Source organism: Hemicordylus capensis, chromosome 4, assembly GCF_027244095.1.
Source record: "Hemicordylus capensis ecotype Gifberg chromosome 4, rHemCap1.1.pri, whole genome shotgun sequence".
Lineage (NCBI taxonomy): Eukaryota > Metazoa > Chordata > Lepidosauria > Squamata > Cordylidae > Hemicordylus > Hemicordylus capensis.
In genome coordinates this window covers 130,531,077-130,557,514 of record NC_069660.1, presented here as the reverse complement: position 1 = coordinate 130,557,514, position 26,438 = coordinate 130,531,077, and the positions used below count along the sequence as shown (strand labels likewise).

At 44.0% G+C, this 26,438-nt stretch overlaps 1 protein-coding gene across 4 annotated transcripts in view; it reads right to left on the bottom strand.

The window, feature by feature from the left end:
* Nucleotides 1-26,438, bottom strand: part of LOC128322233 (putative ferric-chelate reductase 1) — a 53,221-nt gene that overhangs the window by 14,205 nt on the left and 12,578 nt on the right. For 2 of the 4 annotated variants that reach the window (XM_053243135.1, XM_053243136.1), the window contains exons 2-10: nt 20,634-20,829; nt 19,083-19,219; nt 17,342-17,433; nt 14,305-14,389; nt 12,601-12,642; nt 10,650-10,835; nt 4,545-4,649; nt 3,584-3,725; nt 1,768-1,881 (exon numbers count right to left, since the gene is read on the bottom strand). In XM_053243135.1, coding sequence (XP_053099110.1) covers nt 1,768-1,881; nt 3,584-3,725; nt 4,545-4,649; nt 10,650-10,835; nt 12,601-12,642; nt 14,305-14,389; nt 17,342-17,433; nt 19,083-19,219; nt 20,634-20,829 — 1,099 coding nt within the window. Of the gene's footprint in view, nt 1-1,767; nt 1,882-3,583; nt 3,726-4,544; nt 4,650-10,649; nt 10,836-12,600; nt 12,643-14,304; nt 14,390-17,341; nt 17,434-19,082; nt 19,220-19,979; nt 20,062-20,633; nt 20,830-26,438 lie in introns of those variants that run through there. The other 2 variants (XM_053243138.1, XM_053243137.1) reach the window with 2 other exon arrangements.

The following is a 26,438-nucleotide window of genomic DNA, read 5'->3' as shown; positions in this document are numbered from 1 at the left end:
GTTCTGAGGGAGCTTCTGGGGAAAACAAATGGTAGTTGCCATGAGACATGCTGTCAGCACCTCTGTAAAACAGGCAGCAGCATTGAAAAAGACAACCAGAGGGTTGATTTCTGGCTAAAACCAGAGAGATTTTAGCTCCCTTTTTGCCCCTTCACCCCTCCCCCAACTATGAGTGAGAGTTCTCTGAGAACTGTCAGCTCAGCACTAGTATGTGCAACATACTTGCCCCAATTTAACATATTGTGGGATGTTATTTCAAAACACATGGGGATAACTATCTTTTTTTATAACATAGCAAGGGTAAAAGTAAAGTGTGCCGTCAAGGTGGTGTCGACTCCTGGTGACCACAGAGCCCTGCAGTTGTCTTTGGTAGTACATGTAAGTATATCTACTCAAAAAATATATACATTTGGCAATGTAGCATTGAACCTTAAAATGTTCAGAACACATACCTCTTCTCTGTTAAAATGACATGAATGTTTACATACATTTTAAGGTACAGTGCATACATCTAACAGAACTTGAGACCAACTTCTTCCATTTGCAAAATGGAAGAACTGAAATCTACAGGAAGCAGAAGTCACTGCCTGCAGCAAGGGATAAGACTGTCGAGTCCTTACAGCCCTAGCTATAGATGGGATGCAGAGCTCAGCTGGCGGGTATGCTGAGAGAGTTTCTGAAGAAGAGTCATTGGCAAGAATGCTCCTTTGCCAAAGTTCTCAGATACCAATTGTGGCAAGGGAGCAAGAGAAAGGAAGGAAGGAAGCATGTTCCCTTGTGGTTCTTCCTCCCCTTCATCCAGACACTTCTGGGGGGGGGGTTGCCTCAGTGGCTGCTTGAGAAAGAATTTCCCTCATTCTCAGGATCTTTAATATCTCGGGTCTCTTCTTTTCAGCCAACACAATTTGTAAGGGCAGTTCAGAAGTCCTCTTGAAGTTGCCAGCTGTGCATCGTCAGGGCAGTAAGAAAACAAAGTGTCGCATCCTACAAGTCTTCCCACCTGCTTCAAAGAGTCGTCAAGGCATAAGCAACTTTCAAAAGCACTGAATGTGTAGTTTACTGTATAAGACCTTTTCATCTGGGCTGGCTTTGTGGGGTTGAGATTAACCTGGTTTCATATTAATTGCATACATATTTTATATTTCAACATATTATTTGTCTCCAGATTCTTTTAGGTACTCATGACGAGAGAGAGAGAAAGAGAGAGAGAGAGAGAGAAATAAGCAAAATAATCCCTGTGGAGTGATAGGATTATAGTCCCTGAAACATTTTTCCTTGAATCTATTACAAGTTAGAGAGCTTCAAGATGAGAATCACCTAAACTTTAAGTGTCTTCAGGTTTTCAAATGCTTTAGCTTAGAAAGAGATTGGTACAGTTTACCAAATACAGTCCTTGAAGAAAGGAACAGCAGAAAGTGCAGATTAAATACTCTTCGCTCTCCCCACCTAATTTGGCTGTACTTGAATCCGTGTAGAATCTCTTCACAAGACCAAGTTGCATTAGAATCTTTGTCACAACAGTAATACAAAAGCCAGAACAGAAACAGAACAATTGTGTGAATACATGATCAGAGTCAAACACATAAGTTTTTACTCTCAGACCAAACAGCAGCTCCAGGAGGTGATTTTCATCAAGGAAATGGCATGTAGGGGGAAGATCAAACCACTTTTCCACCCACACCATGGTTCCAATTGGATCAAGAAATCAGGGATGGACTCATGCATCTCTGTAGTCCCATCCAGCTAGACCCTCAGACAGTTACTTACCATGAGCCTTGACAATCATGGGTGTTGTCCAGGTGCCACTTACTGCTGCAAAGCTGGAAATGTTCACTTTCTTATCAGTAATAAAGGGTCTTTTGGGATGCTTCAGTATCTTTCCTTCAAAAAGAAAACAAAACAAAACAAAAAACCCAGAAAGAATAAATAATCACAGTGAGTCCTTCCATTTGAATATGCAGGTTGATTTCAATTATCCATGTGGCGTTTAGATGATGTACTTGCTCATTGTGCAATTTCATAGCACCATCTGCTGGCCATTTGCTGACAATCTGTAATGACAATCACCATTTTTCAGACTATCTTAAAAGTAAATTTAAGGTGGTCTGATAAAGAGGAGGCTTTCATCACAGACTGCCAGCAAATGGCCAGCAGAAAATGGGCAGTGGGCAAGTACATAATCTAGACGTCGCATGGATAATTGAAAACAACTTGCATTTTCAAATGCAATATTTCTCCATCTGGAAGGACTCAGTGCCTTCCATTAGAAGAGATGAAGCTATACCCCAGGCAACATAAATGTCTGGAAGAACAGGTACAACATATCTATAGCAGAAAAAGACAGAGTTCTGGCACCTTTGTATAGAAGAGAGGATTTCAGCAGGTGTATCTTGTTATGCAAGGGTAGGAAAAGCTGTAGCAACTAACATATTAAAGGTACAGCAGCACTTTATTTTATGTGATTACTCTAATCTTTCCTTAAACACAGCACTGATTATTCAGATGATCATCCATAATAATGTTATGTTCAAGAGCAGAATCTAAGGTGTTCTTCGCATGTTTTGTGGACTGGTATTATCTGCAAATATTCAGAATACTAATATTGCAATAATAAAAGTCTCTGTGCTACTCCATATAAAAGGTATTTGATGAAGTTAATTAAGGTTTTTCAATTTTAGGGATGTGCACAAACTGTGTTTGAAGCATGGTTCGAGCACTCCCAGGGAAATTCAGAAAGGAACTTTAAGGAAAAGGAGAGCAGGTGCTTATCTGCTCTCCTCCACTCCTTCCAGCTTCCTGCTGGGGCGGCATGCATTCCAAAAAGCCCCATATGCTGGCAGCATGCACATGGTATCCGGGTATGTGCTGACTAGGGGTGTTGTTGTTGCTGACTAGGGGTGTGTCCGAACCGGTCTGGAGGCCATTCTAAAGGCCTCCGAACTCTCCAGACCGGTTCGGACCTGGCCGGTCCGGGTCCAGGTGGGGGGTCTTCCTTTAAGGGCGGGAGGGCTTGCTTACCCCTCCCGCCTCTTTGCCCCCTCCAGCGCCCGTATTCTACTGTGTAATTGGGGCGCTGGAAACCAGCCGCCCCAGCCCCCCCCCGCAAGCGGATTAGGGCCAAAGTAAACTACTGCCGCCGCCCCGCCCTCCCCCCCCGAGTGCTCACCACATTGCTTTCCAAAAAAGAGAGGAGCTCGCGAACAGAGCTCCTCTCTCAGCAAAGTCTTGGGCCCAACTGGAGCCTTGGGCGCGCGCACACGTGCGATAGGATTCCTGATAGAACTTCCGCCGGAGGCCCGGTCTACCCACTTCTTCCAGCTTCTTTCTGGGGCAGCGCGCATCCCAAAAAGCCCCATGTGCTGGCAGCACACACATGGCATCTGCGCTGCCCAGAAAGAAGCTGGAAGAAGTGGCAGAGGGCCTGCTCTCCTTTCCCTTAAAATTCCCTTCTGAATTTCCCCGGGGAGTGCTTGAACTGTGCTTCAAACTGCTGTTCGTGCACATCCTTCTTCAATTGCTCTTTGGCTTTCAGTTACAAAACTGCATATGTTGCCTCCTCTTCCAGCTTCTACATACAACTCACCATTTGATGATGGCCCTGAAGTCAAAAATATGTAATATAAACTATCAGAAGCTCTTGAATGGGTTGATATGGCATTCCTTGAAATGAAAGAACATTTGATGATTCCATTGTTAAAGGATGTTGCTAGAATTTCTACCTTCCCCTAAAAACAGAGTCATTTGTCATTGATATAGTACTTAGTTATTACTATGCACAAACACTGATCACTAAAAATAATTAAAATTATTCTGAGGCTATTAACTTTTCATTCTCACCAGTTCATAATGGCCATTGGCCACTTGCCATGTAACAAAGTGTTTTGTGTTAGTGCATTTTGGGATGATTCCTATGGAAAACATTGTGCTGAAACTGAAAATCCACATGGGTTTCCCAGGAAAGATTTATGAACTACTAGATTTCTGCCAGGTCTTTTCTGAAAAATCTCCCACCACAATTCAGTGAAGGACATTTTCTTTTTCTTACTGATAAGCAGTCTCAACAACAAAACACTATCATGCAGGAGTTCTGAAATTAGAGGTCATACAGCCTCTTGCTGTGAAAAAAGATTCAGTAAGAAAAGGGAAAGGTTCAGTACAACTACCTCCGATGTGAAGTAGCATTTTGCATTCAAAATACATTGGCCACAGTGAACCTTCTGGGGTTCGCGAAGGCATTTGCTAAGAGTCAAAGTAGATGTTAGTTTAAGCATGCAATTGGGCCCAGAATCCTTCTTGTTAATTTAGTAAATCACTGCCAGATTGAACCCCCAGCTGCAATGCTGGCATGGAAGGAGGGGGTTGATGTTAACCCTCCGTTCCTATCATGATCCTGAGCCCTCTCCCTCACATACACAGCTGCTATTTTTTGTAATTCACCTCTCTTTTTGTTTGATATCCAGTAATGCACTCTTTTTGTTCTAACCTTTATGCTCTGTACAATGCCATTATTTTTTTAAAGGAGTAGAAGAAGACATTTTTAGTACCAAAGGCATAGTTGTGGGAGTAGTCGCTCCAGTTGAGAAGGCATGTTGAACTTCTACGTGATCGATGGCAGCATTCCTATCACAAATATAGATGTCATCATTTCCCTAGAAAAATAATTAGATACATGGATAAAGGAAGAACCGTTTTCCACTCTTCAGGAGGTATTGTTCAGATGAAGTAAACAGCTTATATTTGTTTACTAGCCAAAGTACCAATGGAAAAGAATACTTTTCAGTCTTCTCCATGGGCTAGCTCTGAAGTAAGGGCCTTTAAACTAAACAGAGGTATCCATTTTGTGTACAGGGATGGAGCCAGGTAGCATGAGCCACTACTATTCCATCTTTGCCTCCTCCCTACTTCAAGCCAAACATGGCAGAGATGGAACACAGAAACTAGGAAACTGCCATATACTGAGTCAGACCATTGGTCCATCTAGCTCAATATTGTCTTCACAGACTGGCAGCAGCTTCTCCAAGGTTGCAGGCAGGAATCTCTCTCAGCCCTATCTTGGAGAAACCAGGGAGGGAACTTGAAACCTTCTGCTCTTCCCAGAGTGGCTCCATCCCCTGAGGGGAATATCTTGCAGTGCTCACACATCATGTCTCCCATTCAGATGCAACCAAGGCAGACCCTGCTTAGCTATGGGGACAAGTCATGCTTGCTACCACAAGACCAGCACTCCTCTCCGAAAGGAAATGAAAGGTTGTGCCATCAAGCCCATGTCAACTCCTGACAACCACAGAGCGATGTGGTTTTCTTGGTAGAATACAGGAGTGGTTTACCATTGCCATCTCTTGCGCAGTATGAGACCTCCTATATTGCTGCTGCTCGATTTAGGAGTTTCCTATATTGTAGGAAACACACCAGCGGGGATTCGAACCAATGTATAAATACTTCCATCTTGCACTTCACCTTACCCATCCTATTCTTACTTCTGTTCTGTGATTATTCCCCTCCCCTATTTTAAAATCTTCTCCTAAGCTCAGCTTCATTCCTTACATTCTGTGACACCGTACCCCCTTTACCTCTCCACTGTGGGGAACTTGGGCATGGAGTGGGAAAGTCTTACTAGGTATCCCTTTGCTTCCCCGCCCCCACCCCTAGCGCAGGTTTCCATTGCTCAAGGCAAGCTTCCATCTATTCTCAAGCTCACATATCTCTCCCACCCACCCCTCCTCTGACACACTTGCACGTATACAACCTAGAGATGCATCATTCATGCAGTGCTTTGGCACCCAGTCAGCTAGTAAGCAGTTCTCTGCCTCGACCATGCCCTTCTCTTCTGTCCAAAGAACAGAAACAAACCTAACCCTCAAGATCCCCAATCTCCACCCTTTCTGTGAAGATACATACATGTACTTTTCCATTTCCCAGCTCCTCAGTGAATAATAATTCTCCTCCCATTGATGTTTTTCCCCTTTCATGGAAGGGGGAAAGCCTTTCTCTAGGAGACCCCGTCCCATCCTCAACAATACATAACCCTGGGTATCATTGGGTTGTTCTTTGTTTGTTAACTTTTTCTGTTGTGGATAGCTGTATTTTTCATTGTGTTGAGAGGGTTATTGATTTAGTTGTTAAGACAGACAGCAGATGTCACTGGCATACAGATGAAAAAGAAAAGCAGCAACTGGCAATATGAAACATAGGAAACTTTGCCCCAGAATATTCAGAGAAGAAGATGGAGTGTTAGGGCAAAGCCTGGAGGAGTCATTCCTCCATTGAGCTTACTTTAAGACAGTTAAAGGTAATTAAACAACCAAGGTGCTCATTTTGTGCAGAGATGGAGTGCTTGCAAGTTCTGAATTTTCTAAATTCCTGTCCTGGTAGATGAGGCTTAGTAAGAGTTTTGCAGCGTGAATGACTGAGCCACAAACACACGCTTGGAAATTATATATAGGATTCTCCTATTACTACATAGATTAAATGCTTTTTTCAAACTTCCCCTTTTTAAGCAAGATGATAGAGCATGTGGTGGCTGTGCAGCTGCAAAGAACCTTGAATAATATGGATTATCTAGACTGGCGTTCCCTCTAAGGCATGCATATGTGTGTGCACACACAAGTGTTTTTTAATGTCCACTCAGTTAATTTTAGATCCTGCTCAGGTTGAATCAGGAAGGCCCCATTCTGAATGCACGTGCACACACACACTGCCTTGATACTGCTGCCCAGAACAAAACTCACTCTGCAAACAGATGATAGTAGGAACACTGATCTAGAGCTCCTTTTTAATCTGCTTTCTGTCCAGGATTTGGGACTGAAATGTCTTGGTTGCCCTGGTGGGGAATCCTTGTTGGTTCTGCTAGACTTCTCAGTGGTTTTGATACCATCGACCATGGTATCCTTCTGGATCTCCTATTGGGTATGGTCATTGAGGGCACTATTCTGGAATAATTCTGATTGTGCTGGGTAACTTCTGCTCTGTCCCTTGGCCTATGGCACGCCACAGGGTTCAGTTTTGTTTTCCATGCCTTTTCACATCTACATGAATCCACTTGGAGAGGTTATTCAAATATTTGGACTGGAATATCATCAACATGCAGATGACACTCAGCTCTGTCCCAGAGTGTCTTCTGACATTAAGGACGGCCCTAGTCCGGAGGTACTGCTGGACCTGGTTCTGCCTTGGGATACTCAGGTGGAGGTGGCAGCCAGAGGTGCCTTTGCACAGCTTCTGTTAGGCACAGCTGGGTTACTGCAACACACACTATGTGGGGCTGCCCTTGAAGAATATTCAAAACCTTCAGCAAGTGCAAAATGTGGTGGGCTAAGGTTCTGTCTGGAGCCACTCGCTGGGAGCTTCTTATGCCTCTTTTGAAAGAGCTGCACTGGCTACTGATTGGTTTCCAGATCCAGATTCAGCTCAAGGTGCTGATTATTACCTTTAAGGTTTTAACAATTTGTGGTTGGGATACCTGAAGGACCACCTGCTTCCAAATGGTTCTGCCCACCCAACAAGGCCACTGGTGGGCAGTAAAGTATCCAAAGGAAGGCTATCCTGTTTGTCCCTAGCCATGGACTGGCTTGGGATTGTGCTAGTTGGTGGCCAATTGGAACAATGTCCATTTGGAACAATGTCTAGAGTTCAGTGTGTATTAGAATTTCTGATTTATTCACCTACTGCCAGTCCACTCAGATGAACTCACTGGTAGTGAGGGGAGTAAACCAGAAATTCCAATACACACTGAACTCTAGACATTGTTCCAAATGGAACTGCTGCACTGAGAAGTTCAGGAGATGTATTTTGGAAGAAGATGGGAAGCTGTGACAAAGATGCATGTTTGGTGCCCGAGAGGGGGAAGTCAGAGCCTCACATTTGCCCTTGAGCCCATAAATCCTCTCAGTAGCTGTGTTCACAACACAGGCATAACTGAAATTTTCAGTAACTTATCTGTGCCAACCCTCTTCTTGTCTGGAGAGCAGTTCATTAGCAAAGTATACTGGAGCTCTTATCTCTAATTTGGATTCTACTACTTCTAAACTCAGCAAAGAACAGCTGGAAGTAAAAGATGTTTTAGAAGAGCTTCAAACGGCATTGTCATCAATGCAAAAAGTGTTAGATCCACTAGCTGCTTGTTTACTCCGGCTAAAGCATGCCATCGCAGCAGTACAAGAGAACAAGCTGGTATTACAACTTTGTCTAATATTAAGAGCTCCAAGAAAGAAATGGATATCAACACTGAGTACACCCAGAAACTTGTGGCTATTATCCAGATAGAACTGTCTGAGCAGCCTTCCACTAAGAAAACTGGGAAGTGGTAACAAGAGTTGGAACATGAGTTTCAGTTGGAGTGAATACCCTGCTCCCCACAAGTGAATCTCTCTGTTTGGGTGTCTCAGCCACTGATTTTATCTGAGCTGGGTCAGCCTTCTTCATTCCAATGGGAAAAGGAGGCTCAGGAGGAGGATGTAATTCTTCCTAGTGCCACTCACTAGGAGTCTTCTACATTAGAAAATAGTGGAGAGAAAAGTCATCCAGATTCCTGTTGTAAGCCTTTACATTTACTGTATATAACCAGTGTAACATTCCCCTCTTGAGCTGTAATGTGGCTGGTTGAAATTCAAAGTGCAACGATTTTTCTTTTATTGAATACATATCTGAATTTGATATTAAGGGTCTCCATACACGCACCCATGGAGCGCTGGGTGGCCCGATTTGCCACCCACACAATTACCGGCTCTGTCACAGAGCCGGTAGGGCCTGCAGGGATCGGGGCCTGCCTGGCCCCCAGAAGTTCCAAGATTCCCTGCATAAGTGTGTGGGACATCCAGGGGAGACCCCTGAGACTGGGAGGCTTGTTTTAGCCTCCCAGCGGGGGTCTCCTCACAAGTTGCTGTGGTGTGGAGCTGCACCGTGGCAACTCATGATCACCAAAATGGGGTTAGCAGAGTGCTCGTTCTACTAGCCTTATTTGGGGGCAGGGGGGGGCTTAAGTCGGCTAACCACCGACAGCCGAGTGGCTCCCAGCAGCCCATGACCACAGGAAAGTGGGCTGGGCTCCCTTAGCCTGCTTTCCTGCAATCGTGAGAATAGCCTCAGTGAGTTACTGCAGGAAACACGGGCTACAGATGACCTATCCTTTAATGGTTTCTGGGAAAAGAATTACCAAGGCAGGGCCTAAGTTTGTTGATCTCTACTAAATTACGTGTAACCATTAATATTAGAATCATTGGAGCATATGGCTATGGCAACACTTTTAAGATTCTCAAAATTTTCATTGGTCCTTGTTATCGTATATATTTCCCCTTTATGCCAACAGAACCAGATTAAGGAACAATGGATGACTTTGGGAAATTATGCTGTCAATTTATGAGCCTCCTATCCACAAGCACATTCTATTTGGGTGTGTGTATGTGATTTAAATGCTAGATTGGGGAAGAATGATCATGAGTTATATGCTAAATTTGCCCTTTTCCCAACTGATTTTGAGTATGGTACTTATCAGTTTTGTAATTATGCAGTGTTTAGATCAGAGTGTTAACCGGCTGGACTTATATTTATTCAATGAGGCTGTTAAAAGTGATCACCCAGGAGAGTATACCTTTTGGAGGAGCCATTGTTCACCCACACTAAAATTTTGTAATAGTATCTCGAGGTTTTAAAATTCATATTTACTCCGATAGGATTCAGCCCTGTTTGGAGAGTGATCATTTTCCTGTTCTGTTGCCTTTAATTTGGATGGAGGCCTGCAAGTTCCTGAGGCTAGTACTTATATTGATACTGAGTTAGAGTCTAGGCCCCCACAAGTAAGATGGCGTGTACAGTTAGAGACTAATTTATTATATGGCTAATTTATTGTATCCAGACCCCTTTATGAGACAGCATTCCTTACTGATAGCAGAGGGCTCCTGTAGTGCTTCCTTGGATTATTTTAAATAATTTACTGACAAATTCCAAGAGCCAGAAATAGTTGGACAGGTTAAGAAATCTCCTTCCTGACCAAAAAGCTCAAAATCATGGTTTGATAGGGAATGCCTAATGGCTAAGAAATCCTTGCTGAAATGTTTTAGATTATATCTGGAAGGGAGATCTAATTTCTTTGTGCAAATGCTACTTTTATATAAAAAGGAATAAAAAGCCTTGTTAAAAGCAAAAAGGGGAAAAGAGACAACTACATGGGAGCAACTGATTCAGGCAGTGAGCAACAAAGATCCCCCCCCCCCCTGTTCTGGTGTATTATTATATTCAATACAAGTAACTTTCCTTTTTTTCTTTCAGAAAGGTCTTATTTTAATTTCTGGGATTTTTAAACCTTGAAATATTTCGGGGGTGGGGGGTGGGGATTTGGATTCAAGTAGTGCTGACTCAATGTAATGCAAAATTGCATTTTAAAAATCCATTTAATTTTTGTTTAATCTCAATTACTTACACATCAATTATAGTCCAAGTGTCATGTTTACCTTCATGACTTCTTTGGAAAAGAGATCGAATGTGGGCTTTTCTGCTGCATGTAGGATATATAAGTGTGTGTGTATTTTATTTTAGAGAGAGAGGTGGAGGGGGAAAGAGAGAGTGTGTGAGAGAGAGAAAGAAAGAGAGATAGCTATCAGGACACACACCTGCCCCCCACATTTTTTAAAAATCAACTTTTTAAAGTATCTTACCATAATAGTATCATCAGAAAAGCCAATGGCTACATATCCATCTGAAAGTCCACTCATTTCAAAACTGAATGCATCACTCCCCAGTGTTTGTGATGACATGAAGTAACAGTTCGGGTCATGTGGGGTGCAGCCTGCAGGGTTACTGAAACAGAATTTATGTATACCGCACCCTTCTTCTGTGGAAATCTGCAATGAAAAGTAATGCCCCAAATGGCAGCCATTAAGTAATCTTTACATTTTAAAAAATCAAATTAATTCCACCCCTAAAATTAGACTTTGTTCTCCTGTTTATGTTTGCCATAAACTTAAGAAGTCGAGAACTTAAGAACTTAAGAAACCTTTAACCCCTGCATCAGCGACAATTGTGATGGATCTGCTCTGCTGCAACACTTGGCACTCAGAAGCCCCATCCCCCGTGTCATCATGAGGCCACAAGGGATGTTCCCATTGGTCAAGCGTGGGGAGGGGGGAGAAAGAGGAGCTGCTGTGAGAGTCTCTTGGCCAAGAGACTTGAATGGCAGCTCCTCATCTTTAACTTGCTCCTGTACAATGGGTTGCTCTCCAAAACCTTCTGTGTCCTCGCCATCTCTTGGAGACTCATACAACAGCTTCTCCTCTTATCCTACCCACTGGCAAATGGACTTTCTTTCAAAGGCCCCCGCCCCTGCATTATCAGAGGGGCTTTTTGCTCATTGGTCAGTGGAGCGAGTGAGAGCAGCAGCAGCTGCTGCTGCTTTCAGAAGAACTGGAAATAGCTGCAGCTCCTCTTCTTCCCATCCTCCATCAGTAAATGGGGGCAGGATGCATCAGCAGCTCCTCATCCTCTCCCAACATCAAGAGAAGGAGCCACTGCTGTAAATCTCCCCATTCACTGATGGGGAGGTTGGAAGTGTTCCCTCTAATTTTTTTCATCTGTGTGCAGAATGAGTTTTGTTCTGTAACAGCATCAAGGCAGTGTATATGCGCATGTACATTCAGAGTGGGCCTTCCTGATTGAACCTGAGCGGGACCTAAAATTAACTGAGTGGATATTAAACAAAATTTGACAGCATACACATGCACATGTCTCAGAGGGAACACTCACAGCCTACCAGCTTAGGGTGATGTTAGGTACTCCCATGTGGAGTACCTATGGGAGCCCTAATGCAGGGATTTGTCCCAGGGCCTTCAGCAATCTGGTGCCAATAGTGCTTAAGAGTGCAAACCAGGCCTGTTGAACATAAGGTCAGGGGCCTAATGAGTCCCTTTGACAGAACTCCAATATTGCTGTTGGTGCCTTTACCACACCTTGCACAATTCAGTCATTTTTAGGGTCAGAAAATCAATGAGAGACTGAATGGCTGCTAATGTAAGCCATAGTTTAAGTCTCTCACCTATTTCTTTTACGTTTGTAGTATAGTACTGAGTAATAAATACTGTGGTGAGTGTAGCGTAACATAGCCTGAATTTTGGTATGTTCATGTCCACAGAGCAAAGCTCATTGTTTCATTTATTTGCAGCTTTGATTTTTCTCTTGCTGGGGGTACGGGGGGAAGCCCAGATGAAGAGCTAGCCTTCTGCCCACCCCTGTGAGGGTTTCTTTGCCTGGTCTATATTCAAGGGAGTGAAACATTGGGTAGGGGGCACAAGAAACAGGACTTAGGAAAATTGAGAGGTATGAAATGGATGTGGAATTGACATTTTAAATAAAACACACACCAAAAAACCCCCAAAAATATCAGTGTAGACCCTGAGGTTCTTCTGGGCAATGAATGTGGCCCTCAGACTAATTTGAGTTTGAAACCATTGGTGCAAGCCATCTGGACTACAGCCTATGTAACACTGTTGTTTTTATCTCTGACAAATCACACTGAATTTATTTGTCCCTGATGTGAAGAAAGTGCATCTGGATGAGGGGGGAAACAAATAATTACTTTTAAAGGAAAACAAGATTCAGAGATCAAATACTTACTGTTATAGAGGGACTGGTACTCTGTAAGAAACTGGGTAAAGTCTATGAAAAGGACAGAGAAAAATTTGTTACAGGAAAATGGTTGAGGGGGAAAACAGTGGGCTGACTATTAGGACTGTATAGCTGCCGCTAGAAGGAGTGCTTCATATATTCCTGCATCTTCTCACATTGTTTAGTGGTTGTACAGTAGGAAATCTGCTTGTGCTTGCATCAAAGATATGCAGAATGCTCACAATTCCAGAGGGAAAATCAACGCTTCTCTGTATGAATTCATAAGTCAGGATTAAGCTGGCAACATAGCTTTGGTGCAATGCAGCTCCCAGAAAACGAACATTACATTGACAGTAATCAGCTGACAATTGCTAGAAAGAGCTGAATATTAATGTATGTGGATTAAAGTAGAGTTTATATTGGAGGGGGAAAATAATCAGAGATACAAGAACAAGGAACTGGAAATGCCAAAGAGATAACGTGGACTGCGGTTTATATTTGGCAGCATTATACAAACATTGTAAACAGTTTGGTAAGACATAATAAAAATATTAAATATATTATTGGAAATAAAATTCTAGTAAACCCTTCACCAGCATAATGCGATATGGTGATGGTGCTAGGATGGAGTTACCACATCTATATATTTAATTAATTCTCTTGGGACATGCGTGCCCAGGATTTGGCAGCGGAACTCTCGCGACACACTGTGAGAGTTCCGAAGTGAGGAGGACGGAGGAGGAGAGGGGGAAGAAAGTGCTGGTGGTGGCCGGCCGGTAGGTGGAGAAGTGGGGAGAGAAAAGTGGCAGTGGGCAGCAGGTAGGGGGAGAGAAAGGCGGCGGCAGGCAGCAGGCGGGGGAGAAAAAGGCAGCAGTGGGCAGCGGGCAGAGGGAGAGAAAGGCGGCAGTGAGCAGCGGGCAGGGGAGAGAAAGGCAGCGGCGGGCAGCGGGCAGGGGAGAGAAAGGTGGTGGTGGGCAGCGGGCGGGGAGAGAAAGGCGGCGGCGGGCAGCGGGCAGGGGAGAGAAAGGCGGCGGCGGGCAGCGGGCAGGGGAGAGAAAGGCGGCGGCGGGCAGCGGGCAGGGGAGAGAAAGGTGGCGGCGGGCAGCGGGCAGGGGAGAGAAAGGTGGCGGCGGGCAGCGGGCAGGGGAGAGAAAGGTGGCGGCGGGCAGCGGGCAGGGGAGAGAAAGGTGGCGGCGGGCAGGGAGGAGAGAAAAGTGGTGGCGGGCAGCGGGTGGGGGGAGAGAAAGGTGGCAGAGGGCAGCGGGCAGGCAGAGGGGGTGAGAGAAAAGCCGCCGCGGCAGCAGGCAGATGGGAGGGAGAAAAAACGGCGGCAGCGGGGCCCTTCTTGGCCACTGGCCGTGGCTCTGTGTGTGGGGGGGGGAATGGGAAGGGAGCGGGCCAGAGGGAAGGGGAAGAGAAGAGAGACCGGGCCGGGAGAAAGAGGGAGGGGGAAACAGCCGGCCCTAAAGCGCCGCACAGATGCTCTGTGCGGGGTCGGCTAGTATTCTAAATTTTCATTCAGCACATTAAATTAGAAGCTTAAGGATCTATTTTCCATATAGCAAGACTGTTCAGCAAAAGATGTTTCTAAAGAACATTATTATCAGAAAAGCCCACCCTAAAAACAAAGTTATTTAAGAGTTTAAAAAAACTAAATGCAAAGCATTATTTGACAGTTATAAAACAAGATATCACAATCATAGTAATACTTACTGAAACTGATGGTGGGCTGGAAGACACAAGACTCTGGCTTTGAACTTCAGTCCAGAATACTGAAAACTTTTGGAGCACCGTTGCTCTGGAAAGTTTTAAAAACACATCAAAAGTAAAATATAATGTCAGGAAACATTTTGGCCAGTTCTTCCACATCACACTATTAGCATTTTCATGTGGAAGATCAATGTGGATTACTGAGAACAAGAGATCTCCATTATATACACAGATACCTATCTTTCACCATACCAAATGAAGCATGCCAGCCAGGTGTTACATCCTAACAGGTTCTTGATAACCCACCTGAGCAGCATCCAGACTAGAGCAAGCAGAAGACACGCCACTTGAATAAAGGGGAGGGGCAATTTTTATAGATTCCCCCTCCTTTCTGCAGCCCCCTGCACCCACCCCCAAATATGTCCCTGAAGGTTCTCCCAATCCTTGGACATATTTTTGAGGGTCACAGTGGGTTGAAAAGGGAAGGGGGATCAGCTAGTGACCTCAGTTGAGTGGAACAACTTCTGTTCACACTAGTAGAGATGCTATCCCTTATAGGGCAGTGCATCCTGGCTCAACAGAGATGTCCGAGCAATTATTGTTTTTTAAGCTCAGAAAAAACTCAGTTTTCCAGAAGCACACCACACCACTTAAGAACCTAGTTTAATGAAAGGGAAAGAGGTATATTTTAAACTTAAGCCACAGAAAGTTCCCTCCAGAGTAAAGATAAAACAGCATGTACCCCTCTCCCGCGCCCCCACCCAGTAAAAGATAAGGAGGAAAAGGAAAGGGCAGCAGAGGGGGAGGGGTCCGATAGACATGTAAGATTCCCAACATGGCATCAATGACATGGCACTTGGGAGGGGCCAACTATGGCCCCTCCCCAAGTGTCACGGTCATGTCTTGTCATGGCTTGTTTGAAACTAACTTTTTTGGCTGAGCACAGGCCTAGCCCCCTGTTTCTGCAGTCAGGTGTACAATCATGTGGTTTAAGAACACCTAGCAATCCATAATGCATGATGGCAAGCAGTCTGGTGTCTATAGGTGGTATCCAGGCTAGGCAGTTCTATGCCCTAGTTACCCCTGCTAACTGAGCAAAGAGGCATCTTTTAAAAGTGGTGATTATCTTTATTTAGCAGGAGGAGAGCAACTGGCCCTATCCAACCCCAGTACAGCATCCCTCCAGTGGCTGTTGCTGGTGTCAACCTTATGTTTCTGACTGTGAGCCCTTTAGGGACAGGAGACCATCTTATTTATGTAATTTATTTTTCTATATTAACCGCTTTGAGAACTTTGGCTGAAGAGCAGTATATAAATATTTGACGTAGTAGTAGTAATAATAATAAGGCCAGTATGCTGGTTAAGTAAACCTAACATAAAAATACTATATTAGTTCATCAAAAGATGGGATGAGAGAAGAGCTGGAACAAACCAGAGAGATGCAACCCCACCAGCCACTTCCCCCAGTGTCCACGGCAAACACCAATCATGGGGGCTCTATACTCATATCAAATCCTATGTCACTCAAACCAATTTTTTAAAGTATAAGATTATACCCTAAGAATGTTAGTCATGACTGCCCCATTAAAAACAACAACTAACTTGTATCTTTGATAAAAGGAAAGGCAAGGCTGTGCCATTGAGTAGGTGTCAATTCCTGGTGACCACAGAGCCATGTGGTTTTCTTGGTAGAATACAGGAGGGAGTTGCCATTGCCTTCTCTTGCTCAGTATGAGATGATGCCTTTCAGCATCTTCCTATATCACTGCTGCTTGATATAGGAGTTTCCCATATTCTGGGAAACACACCAGCAAGGATTCGAACCAACAGCCTCCTGCTCTCTAGGCAGGTTACTTCCCCACTGCACCATTAGGTGGCTCACTAGAATAAACATAAACATAATAACTGATTTCACCTGTGCTTTGCCACAACTAGTTTCCACTGGATACAACTTTGTGAGTTTAACAGACCTGATCTACAGCATGTGTATTAAGGGAGAACTGCACCAACAGCTGTATGTTGTTTCACTGTAGCAGGTCCCAGTGTCAAAGAAACAAGCTCCAGTTCCATGTGGAAAGTGACTTGTTTCTTTAGCGCAGTGGTTCTCAAGCTTAGGTCCCCAGATGTTGATGGACTTCAACTCCCATAATCCCCAGCCCCAATGACCTTTGGCTGGGGACTATGGGAGTTGAAGTCCATCAACATCTGGGGACCCAAGGTTGAGAACCACTGCTTTAGCAGTTCTATACCCACCATCACAGTTTGAAACAAAATTCAGCCCTTTATAACTACCACATGTACATTGCACGCAGTTAATGCCAGCAGTAGTTTTTTTGGGGTTTTTTTTTTTAAGGACTGGGTTGTTAATAACTTTTTAAAAATATGTTTGTCCTGTCTTATAGTATACAGAGGGCCAGTTCGGATGCTGCTGCCCTGAGCGCATGCAATCAGGAAGGGGATGTACTGAGAGTGTGCCCATTAGGTTATCTTCCACAAAAGTCTCAATCCTCCCTCCCAGAGCATCCCAATATCAACCTGAATGGCCCCCATACACATGCTCCAAGTATTTGTTTAAACTAACAGCCCACCCCACAATATGATAAGGGACACACTGGGAGAGTGTTGGAGCATCCACAGAGGATTCCATGGGCACATTCCCAGTACATTCCCTTCCTCATCATGTGCTGTGGTCCATTCTACACATAAAATTGTGCTGTATACAATTTTTGAACCGCCCCCCGCTTGTACTGCAGATCAAAAGAAATAAAAATAATATTCACTTGGCTGGAGTTAAGAAAGATAAAGGAAAACGTAAGAAATTGATTCCATAAATAACATTTGTGGCTGTTTATGAGTTAATATAATAAGTACTATCATATTAGCACATCTTAAAACATAGATAGCCAGAAAGGGCATTGGAGCCACGCATTATTTTCTAGTCAGAACTTCTTTACAGCAATGAATTATTTTAGCTTTTAGAGAAATGAATGCTCTGTTAAGCACTGCTACATTACATTAATAAATTAATAAACGTACATACCTGAACACAACATGCCTCACGCCAGAAGGTGCAACCCAAATTGCTGTTACATTTTGCTTGTTTTCCCCATTTGTGTGACTCAGTGAAGAATTCTACAATGACAAAACAAAACACAAAACTTGATATGAACAAACAAAAAAAATGCCTCTGGGATTCTAAAAATGTAACACTCCCAATAATGCTATGTGACTTCAACCCCATATAGATGATCAGTTTACCCCAGAGTGAACTCTTGCACCCCAGGGTATCTTGATCATTTTGGGTAGCTGCAAACCTGAACTGCTATACTGCACAACCTTATGTGTGGCTTGTAATGTTGCAGTTAATGCAAAAATTGCACACCCAGAGTTGTACAATGATATGGCTATTGAAAATAATGGCCATATCACTGCATAATTCCAAGGGTGCTATTTTTGCATTAGTACAGCAATGCTCCTGCACAACTGGAAAAATGCAGTGTTACAAGCCTGCATAATGTTGCACAATATATCAGTCAATCATTTTACCACACACTTCACCTCACACCTGCACCTGAGGTGTAGTAAAAAATTTCCCCTTACCACTTGGTAGCATGATGCAGATGACCAAGTTCCCCAAGTTGAAATAGTTCACCTTCAGGTGTTTTGGTAATTTCTGTCTCATCCTACCAACCGATGAGAATTTTACCACACAGTAGATGCAAGATGTGTAGTAAAATGGTTGTCTACAACTATCTAAAGATACAAGACAACACTTGTCCTTAGGCATACCTAGGGCTATTGAATCACAAGGCTGTACTTGATGTGAAATGGGTTCCATGACTGGAGTTCCCAACAAACTTTTTTTTTGTCCAAAAAGTAAAAGTGGTGGATCCCAATTTGAATCAGGGCCATGGTATTGGAATAGGAGGTTTACCCCTTTGCTCCACACTGACTCCTCAATGCAGATGCCCCCGCAAAACTGTAATTAGCCACATACAGGCACTGTCATGTTTTCTCCTCCATACTGTCAGCAATACTGGTGAGGCAATCTGCACTGAGGAATCTGCATGGGGGCAAAAGGTTAAACTGTGGCCCCCATCCAAACTGCCCTCCCCCACAGTTGCTTTCTGAGCAAGACAGATGTTGAGAGCTCTAGGCACAGAACTCAAATATCACATCTAGTTTGAAACTTGCAGAGATCTTCTTTGCAGTACTTGATTATTTTTGTAATGCAAAACAAAAGAGTGCAAGGCACCCAAGGTCTCAAACTGAAAACTCTGCCAGCAGGGCTCAGGCAGGCCTTACACTGTCCACAGCAACTCCTAGGTAGCGAGAACTACCTTCCTGATCTCTGTTGCAGTGCAGCAGCACCCACATCCTGGCAGGAACAATTGTTTCCAAGCTTGGTTCCTCAGTCTAAGTCAGGGATTCTCAACGTTGGGTCCCCAGATGTTATTGGGCTTCAACTCCCATAATCCCCAATCAACTGGGGCTGGGGATTATGGGAGTTGAAGTCCAAAAACATCTGGAGACCCAACATTGAGAACCCCTGGTCTAAGTAACAGCACAACCTTGCTGCTGGTACTTGGCCACCTGCCTGTCCCACAATCAATGATCCAGCAGTGGAGCCCAGATTTCCTTGACCACATCAGCTGCCTCTGGTCCCTTTGGTCATTATCTGTCTGCTCCACAGCCAGGACACCGAGCAGCAGCCTGCCCTGGAACCAGACCAAGGGCTGACAAAGAGTTACATAATGATGTATTTTAGACAATACATATACCTGGACGTTGTTGCACTCAAGACCTTGAGTGAGAGGATTTATTATTCGAAAACTACCAACAGCAACGTCTCCTCCAGTTGCTCGGGCCTGTAGTAAAAATCCTTTGAAGTTTGAATTATTCATTGCTATTAGGGATACTAAGGAGGGAAATATAAAAATAAGTATACGCTGAAATTTCTCGCTATGATTTGTATTAATAGCAGTTAATAATTAAATTATTAAAGTTAATAAATTATTAAGTTTAATTAATATTAACATTGTCGTTATTGTTAACCTCTTATCACTACCAGTAGCACCATCTGTGTGCAAGCCAACAGCATTGAGTGGACAGTGGCCACCATTCAAAGACAGATCTCCCACTGAAATCAACCTGACTTAAAACTATTCAGCTTTGCCTGGAATAAGGCCAATGGATGTTAGCTTTACTTATTACAAGAACACTGCAAAGCGTAACCAGAACCAAAGCAGCTGGAGGACTGCAGAGAATGGATTCTTTTCCTTGTTGGAAGGGAATGTCTTAACATAAGTATCTACAGCTTTGATTTAACCAAGTATTTTTCTAAAACCCTGCATCAAGAGGAGGAAAGGCTACTCAGATTTATCCTTGCTGTATAGCAGATTATAAAGAGATTGTAATAGGAAGGAAACTCTTCCACTGGAAAAAAATAAAGAGCTCTTTTTAAGAGTTACTTCCCTCTTAAACACAAAGCAAGTTTATGTTTAACTAAGCTTTATTCAGAAACAATTTCATTTTTCTCCTTCTCTTTTACCCCTCTTTCTGACTCCCACCCCCCACACTCTCTACACAGAATCCCCACTGGGACAAACTTCTAATTAACAAAACATAAAATATTGTTAGATAAAATACAACACTTTTCTATCTCTCTAGTTTCATACCCTCGTGATCTTGTTGGCACAAGAAAACACATTAATTGAGACTCTTGGCTGAGTTGCTGTATTTGCCCATGCCCACCCCTACACGCCATTGAAGAGCCATTCCTGAGTGTCAGCTGACTTTATAGAGAAACCTTTATGCAGTACCGCTGCTAACTGAGCAGACACCTTTTAAAGTGCCGATTCTCTTATATCTAGCAGGAGGGGAGCAACTAGCACTATCAACCCCAGTACAGCATCCCCCCAGTAGCTGTTGCTGGTATCTGCCTTGTGTTTCTTTTTAGATTGTGAGCCTTTTGGGGACAGGGGACCACCTTATGTATTTATTATTTGTTTTTCTATAAACCGCTTTGAGAACTTTGGTTGAAGAGTGGTATATAAATATTCCTAGCACAGGAGGCCTCCAGAAAGAAACAAGGGGGCAAATATCTATACTAAAGCACTTTCTGTGCACACACAAAACTCTTTGGATCCTGGTTCTCGCTATGCTGGAATGTAACAATTTTGCATTTTGGGTCATGAGATCCAAAAACGTTGAACAAACACTCCAACCATATAGACATATTGTTGAATGCAATACACTTCCTAAAATGTTACTTTAAAAACAACAACACATGTATATCAGGTTCAACAAAGAATTCTGCATTCTGAATTTACCTACGATCTCATCTCCTGGGTTAAACGAAGTGTTGGAGATGGAGATGGCATATGGTGGTAGGTTGGTCTGTGCAACAAAATGTCTATGCTTGGGTAACATAGAATCACAAGATGCATCGATTTTCCCATCTGGGAAGCTGAGGACAGTTGAAGAAAATATCTCCCAAAAAATAAAGAGACTAGGTAGTTTTCCCATCTGTGAAGAAATACAACATGTGAAAAATGTAAACAAGATAAGAACATAAGAAGGGCATGAGTGGATCAGATTCAAGTCCAGCATCCTGTTTCCACACCCTGTTTGGTTTAGGTCCCACAAGATTAAGTCAACCAGACAGTCAAAAATCTCACTAGATTCTGTTATATATTACTGATACTTACAACATCAGCAAAGTCAAGCTTAAAGAAAATATTCCTTCAGGTGGCAATAGGAAAAAAACATATAGCAGATCCATGTAGATCAGGGCTTCTCAACCTGTGGGTCCCCAGATGTAATTAGACTTCAACTCCCATAATTCCCAGCCAAAGGCCACTGGGACTGGGGATTATGGGAGCTGAAGTCCAATAACATCTGGGGACCCACAGGTTGAGAAGCCCTGATGTAGATGTAAACAAAAGATAATCTTTCTATGTTAATCTTTTGCATATATCTACATGGATCCAACACAAAGAAGGATCCAAAGTTTCCAAGGGGAAACTTAAGCTTGTACTTCTTTCTTATTTTATTGCATTGATATCCTGTCCTTCTTCCAAATAAGGTGGCCTTATGTCTCCTCCTCCCCACAACTCCCACTTTATCCTCACAATGGCACTTTCCAGATTGACTCGAGACTGTGAGCTCTACAGCAGTAAAATGCTTCGGCTTGGCGGGATCATATTGAAAACATAAATAAAGGGTGGAAGCCGTTTGTTGTGCAAAGCCACCAACAGAGGAGCAGTCTTTTCTAGCTTGCACAAACCTCCTAAGTCCTCCTAGGAGGGCACTGTTGTATAGCACTGCAATGCAATGCAATGATGCAGCACTAAAATGCACAGGTAAAACGTGAAATGCGGCACTGGAAATGTGAACAGCATGTTGCTGACAGCATAGGGACGGCGATGTCAAAACACAGGCAGTACAGAAGCACAGTTTGTGGACACATAGTGACAATGTTGTAGCGTGCAATCTGGAAAGCACCTCTGTAAGGTAGGCTTGGCTGAGAGAACCTGACCCAAATTCACCCTGTGAGCTTGGCTGAGTGGGTATTTGAACCCATGTCTCCCCAGTCCTAATCCAACATGCTATCCACTATGCCACACCAACCCTTATATCTATGCCACTAAAATCAATGGCTGTTAAAAGTGCTGAACTTGGGCATGACCTTTTTTTTTTTGAAATACCTTGGAAATATTCAGACAGATAAGTCAGGAGATCAGATGCATAAGATTGCTATTGAGTTCCAGTTATGCTGGAGACAAAGTGAATTACAGTAGTAATCACTGTAATCTATTTCAATTATTGCGCAAACTAGAACAAGAACATGCATGCAAAGTGTCATACTTTCAGACTTCTGGATGGAAGACACATATACAAACAATCCAGATTTTCTACCATGCCAATACACTGTTTGGTTATTGTGGCAGGAAGAGATATAGGCAACTAGTTGTCAACACAATCGTGCACTATGTATGATCTGTTTTGTTTGCTCAGGGGGAGTGGAGGCTTGCGATTATCTTCATTGTGCGCCTTATTGGTGAATATACTGTGTGCTGTCATTAAGCTCTTTGAGTGTGTACATTTTATCATGCATATTCTTGGACAGTTTGGCAAGGATGTTTCCTAGTTCACAAATGGAGAGCTTCCAGTGAATTCTCCACTACATATATGTGCACGCTCGCTCGCTCTTGCTTTCTCTCGGCACCTTCCCTTCATTCTAGGTGCAGCTGACTGTGGGAGCTGAAATAAGTGAATGAAGCAGATCCAAATGCCAAAATGGATCCCTGCCTCATTTGGGCCACTGCATTCAGCTTGGACAAATGCCAAACAGAATGAAATGAGTTTTGCACATCATGTTTTAGTGTTCATCCCCAAATGAACGCACACACCCCATGTTCACAACTAGCATAGACATGCAGTGCAGTAGCAAACATTCCATAAGCTCTTGCATACTGTCTGTGCTGTTATATTTATTGACAGTTCATGAGTTTTGAATTATGCAGCAACTACTACATTTGAGCACAGTTTTCCAGTATTCCAGTTTTCCAGTATTATATTCCAATATTATATACCAACCACAGTTAGCTATTTCATGTGTGAACGAGATTCAGTCAGAAAGGAGTTCCAAAGCCTGAATACTGATTTTAAAAATTAAAAAACAACTTTGTGACAAACCCCAGATTTCAGATTTAGCTTCAGAGCATCATAGTGTATCTGGGATTTCAGCTCCCTATCAAGCAAATAAAAGTTATCCCTTGTCTTTTTTTCACCATGTGGATTCAGCAATCCATATACAAGCTTAATCCTTTTTCACAAAGGACAATCAGTACAGACTCACCCAGAGGTGATCTTTCCCACAGACATGGAAGATCTAGTCTGTGGCCTCCTGTCTCGGGGGGGGGGGCTCCAAATGTTTTGGGGTCCTCTCCAGAGGCCTGCCACCACCCTGCGCCTGCCCCACCATTGCCCTGCCGCACCGATCTAAGCCGCTTTTGCCACCATTTGCACAGCTGGGGTGGGTGGGTTTGAGCTGAGCAGGCCTCTCCTGTGGTGGTGGTCGCAGTGGCTGGTGGGTCTGTTCATCCAGGTGCACATGCCCAGTGGGAGTATCCCACTTGCTCCTCTCACTGCTCAGGCACGCCTGGCCAGATTAGTCCAACAGCCACTGCGCCCGCAGCCACCAACATGTGGGAGGCCTGCTTGGCTCCTCCCCCCAGCTGCACAAATGGCAGCAAAAACTGCAGAGATTGGCAAGGCATTGGCAAAAAAATTTAAAGGTGAAGGGGCTCATGGGGGAGGTGTTCCAAAGCTCTTCAGGTCCGGGCTCCAAAATCCGGGCCTCAGGTCTAGGCACCACTGGACTCACCTTTAGTCAGGCAAGTCCAAAACCCATTTTGGAGGATGTTTTGTTTGCTCAGGGGGAGTGGGGGCTTGCGATTATCTTCATTGTGCACCTTATTGGTGAATACACTGTGTGCTGTCATTAAGCTCTTTGAGTGTGTACATTTTATCATTCATATTCTTGGACAGTTCCCTCATATGCTTGGAGGGAACCCTCTAAATTTCAGTTTGCCAGGGGCTTATACTCTCTCTCTCTCTCTCTCTCTCTCTCTCTCTCTCTCCTGCCACATCCCCCCCTCTCTCTCACCTCCTGATCCCCTGTCTCTTCCTCAACAAGCCTGCATATTCTCCCTCCCTCCCTCCCTCTCTAAGCCTCCCCATCCCCTTTCTTGTTCTCTCGTCAAGCCTCTCAATCCCCTCTCTCTCCCTTAGCTAGCCTACATATCCCCTTTCTCTCTCTCATCAAGCCGTCCCATCCCCTCTCTCTCTTCCCCCCTTTCATTCTCATCAAGCCTCCCCGTCCCCCCTCACTCATCAAGCCTCCCCTCCCCACCATCTTGTCTTTAGTATAGAGAGTCAGGTGCACACCTAGGTCCAAAAGCAGCCTGGACCTGAAGGGCTTGGGAGGGCCCTTCCCACAAGGCCCACCTTTAAAAAAACAACCACCATGAATTCCTACTGCCGCCCCACTGCTGCTCCTGTCTCCGGGGAAGGGGGCTCCAAATGATCGAGGGGTTCCCCAGAGCCCTGCCACTGCCCTGCCTCCATGCCACTGCCCAGCACAAATATTTGCCATCTTCACCACTGGGGTGTGAGCAGTGAGTGGAGCAGGCCTCCCCCACCCACAGCAGCGGCAGCCTGTCCAGTGGACATGCCTGGGCAGTGTGAATATGGAATGTTGCATGCCATGACCAGCAGGCAACGTTCTATATTCATACTGCACAGGCATGCCCGCTGGACAGGCCACCACTGCGGGGTGGGGAGGCCTGCTCTGCTCACCCCCCAGCAGTGAAGATGGCAAATATAGGCGTGGGGAAGCAGCACGGCGGCGCGGCAGCAGGGCTCTGGGTGGCCCCCTGATCATTTAGAGGGCCCCCCCGGAGGTAGCAGTCCTGGTCCCCAAGATTGGTGGCTAAATCCGTCTCTAGAGAGTAAGAGACCATAACTGCTACTCAAATGAATCAATTTAACAGAAAAGGCCAGGGGACTCTTGCTTTTTATTTATTTTTTTGTTTATTTACTGAATTTCTATACCACCTAACCCAGAAGTTCTAAACAGTTCAGATGAACAATAAAAACAAGATAAATAAGGCATTGAAACCCATTAAAAATTAAAACCATTTAAGAGTCACTAAAAGCCAGACTAAAGCGGGGGGAAAGAGAAATAGTCTTTAGGGCTCTTTTAAAGGAAGGTGATGTTAAGCCTTGAATATCTATAGGGAGTGCATTCCACAGCCCAGGAGCAACTACAGAGAAGGCCCAGACCCAAGTTGCCTCCCGATAACTCAGTCAGGATTGTTAAGTGTTTGTCCCACCAAACCACACTCAGTATGGATGGACTGGGTTAGTCAGTACAGCATAGAGTAAAGATTCTTTCAGAGAGTGTTCCTTCTTTCTACTTTTGGGGAAATATTGATTTTTTAGATAAATCCAAAATAATGTATCTCTCTCTGTTCATAAGCAGCTCCAATTGCTAAAAAAAAATAAGTATGCAGTGATGCACAAACTGCACTCATTGGAACATTCAAAAACAAATGTTCTGCCTGCTGAGTGACCATAGAATGTTACTGTTAGAGGTTGTTGATTTTTACCCACAATAGGTAAAACAGCAGAGCACTAACGAATGAGCACACACTCCAGTTACAGGGTAGGTATCAGAGGATGGTTTGGATATTGCAGCTATTTAAAAAAACACATGGAGATCCTTGTATGACTAAACACTAAATATTTATTGGTTAAATAAACTTAGATAGGAAAGACCTATCTCTAATCTAAAGGACTACATAGTGGATAGGTAAGGAGAGAGAGAGAGATGTTTCCATCTGCTCTCTAGGAGGAAAGGAAGGATTGTGACGCAGCACAGGAAGTGCTGCAGAGTCAGTTCAGGGGTCATAGAGTAGGGACGGATAGGGAGACCCTGACTCACTGTCTCTACTCCCAATGCCCCTAGTGGTCATTAGGACAGTTGGTGCAAAAGGTCAATGCACTGGAAGTTCATCTCCAACAGTTACAACAGGAGACACTCCAAAAATTCATTGAAGAGTGGTAGAACTCTTTTGAGAACTCTCCTTTGCTTCCAGAATATAGCTCTTACTAAACCATCCAAACATAACATCTGGTTGAAATCTGTAGCATGGCCCAGCTTGCAAGTTGGATCTTCCAGTGTTCACACTTGCAAATAGTGAAGAGGTAGAGGAAGAAGAGTGACCAATAGGCTGTTGACTGAGCTTGTTTCTGCTAGTGTTTTCCACTAAGATGGACAATTTGTCACATTCTAAAATCAAACTCAGCAGAAGAATAAGCTCTCATCTTCTTCTCCCCCACCCCGCAATTTTCATTTTCCTTCTGTGCCTTATTGGTAGTAAGCCCTTGCACGTTCATGCGTGTAAAGAAAATGACTAGCTTATTTGGAGGCACAGAAGTCCTAGTGACCCTCCATTTTGAAGGCCAGCAGTGCAGATGGTTCAAAGTGTGCAAGTCCAAGCACCACCTTTCTGTCATTCTGTAATGTAAGTGGTTTATGATTATAGAGTAAAAGATATGCTATGTGG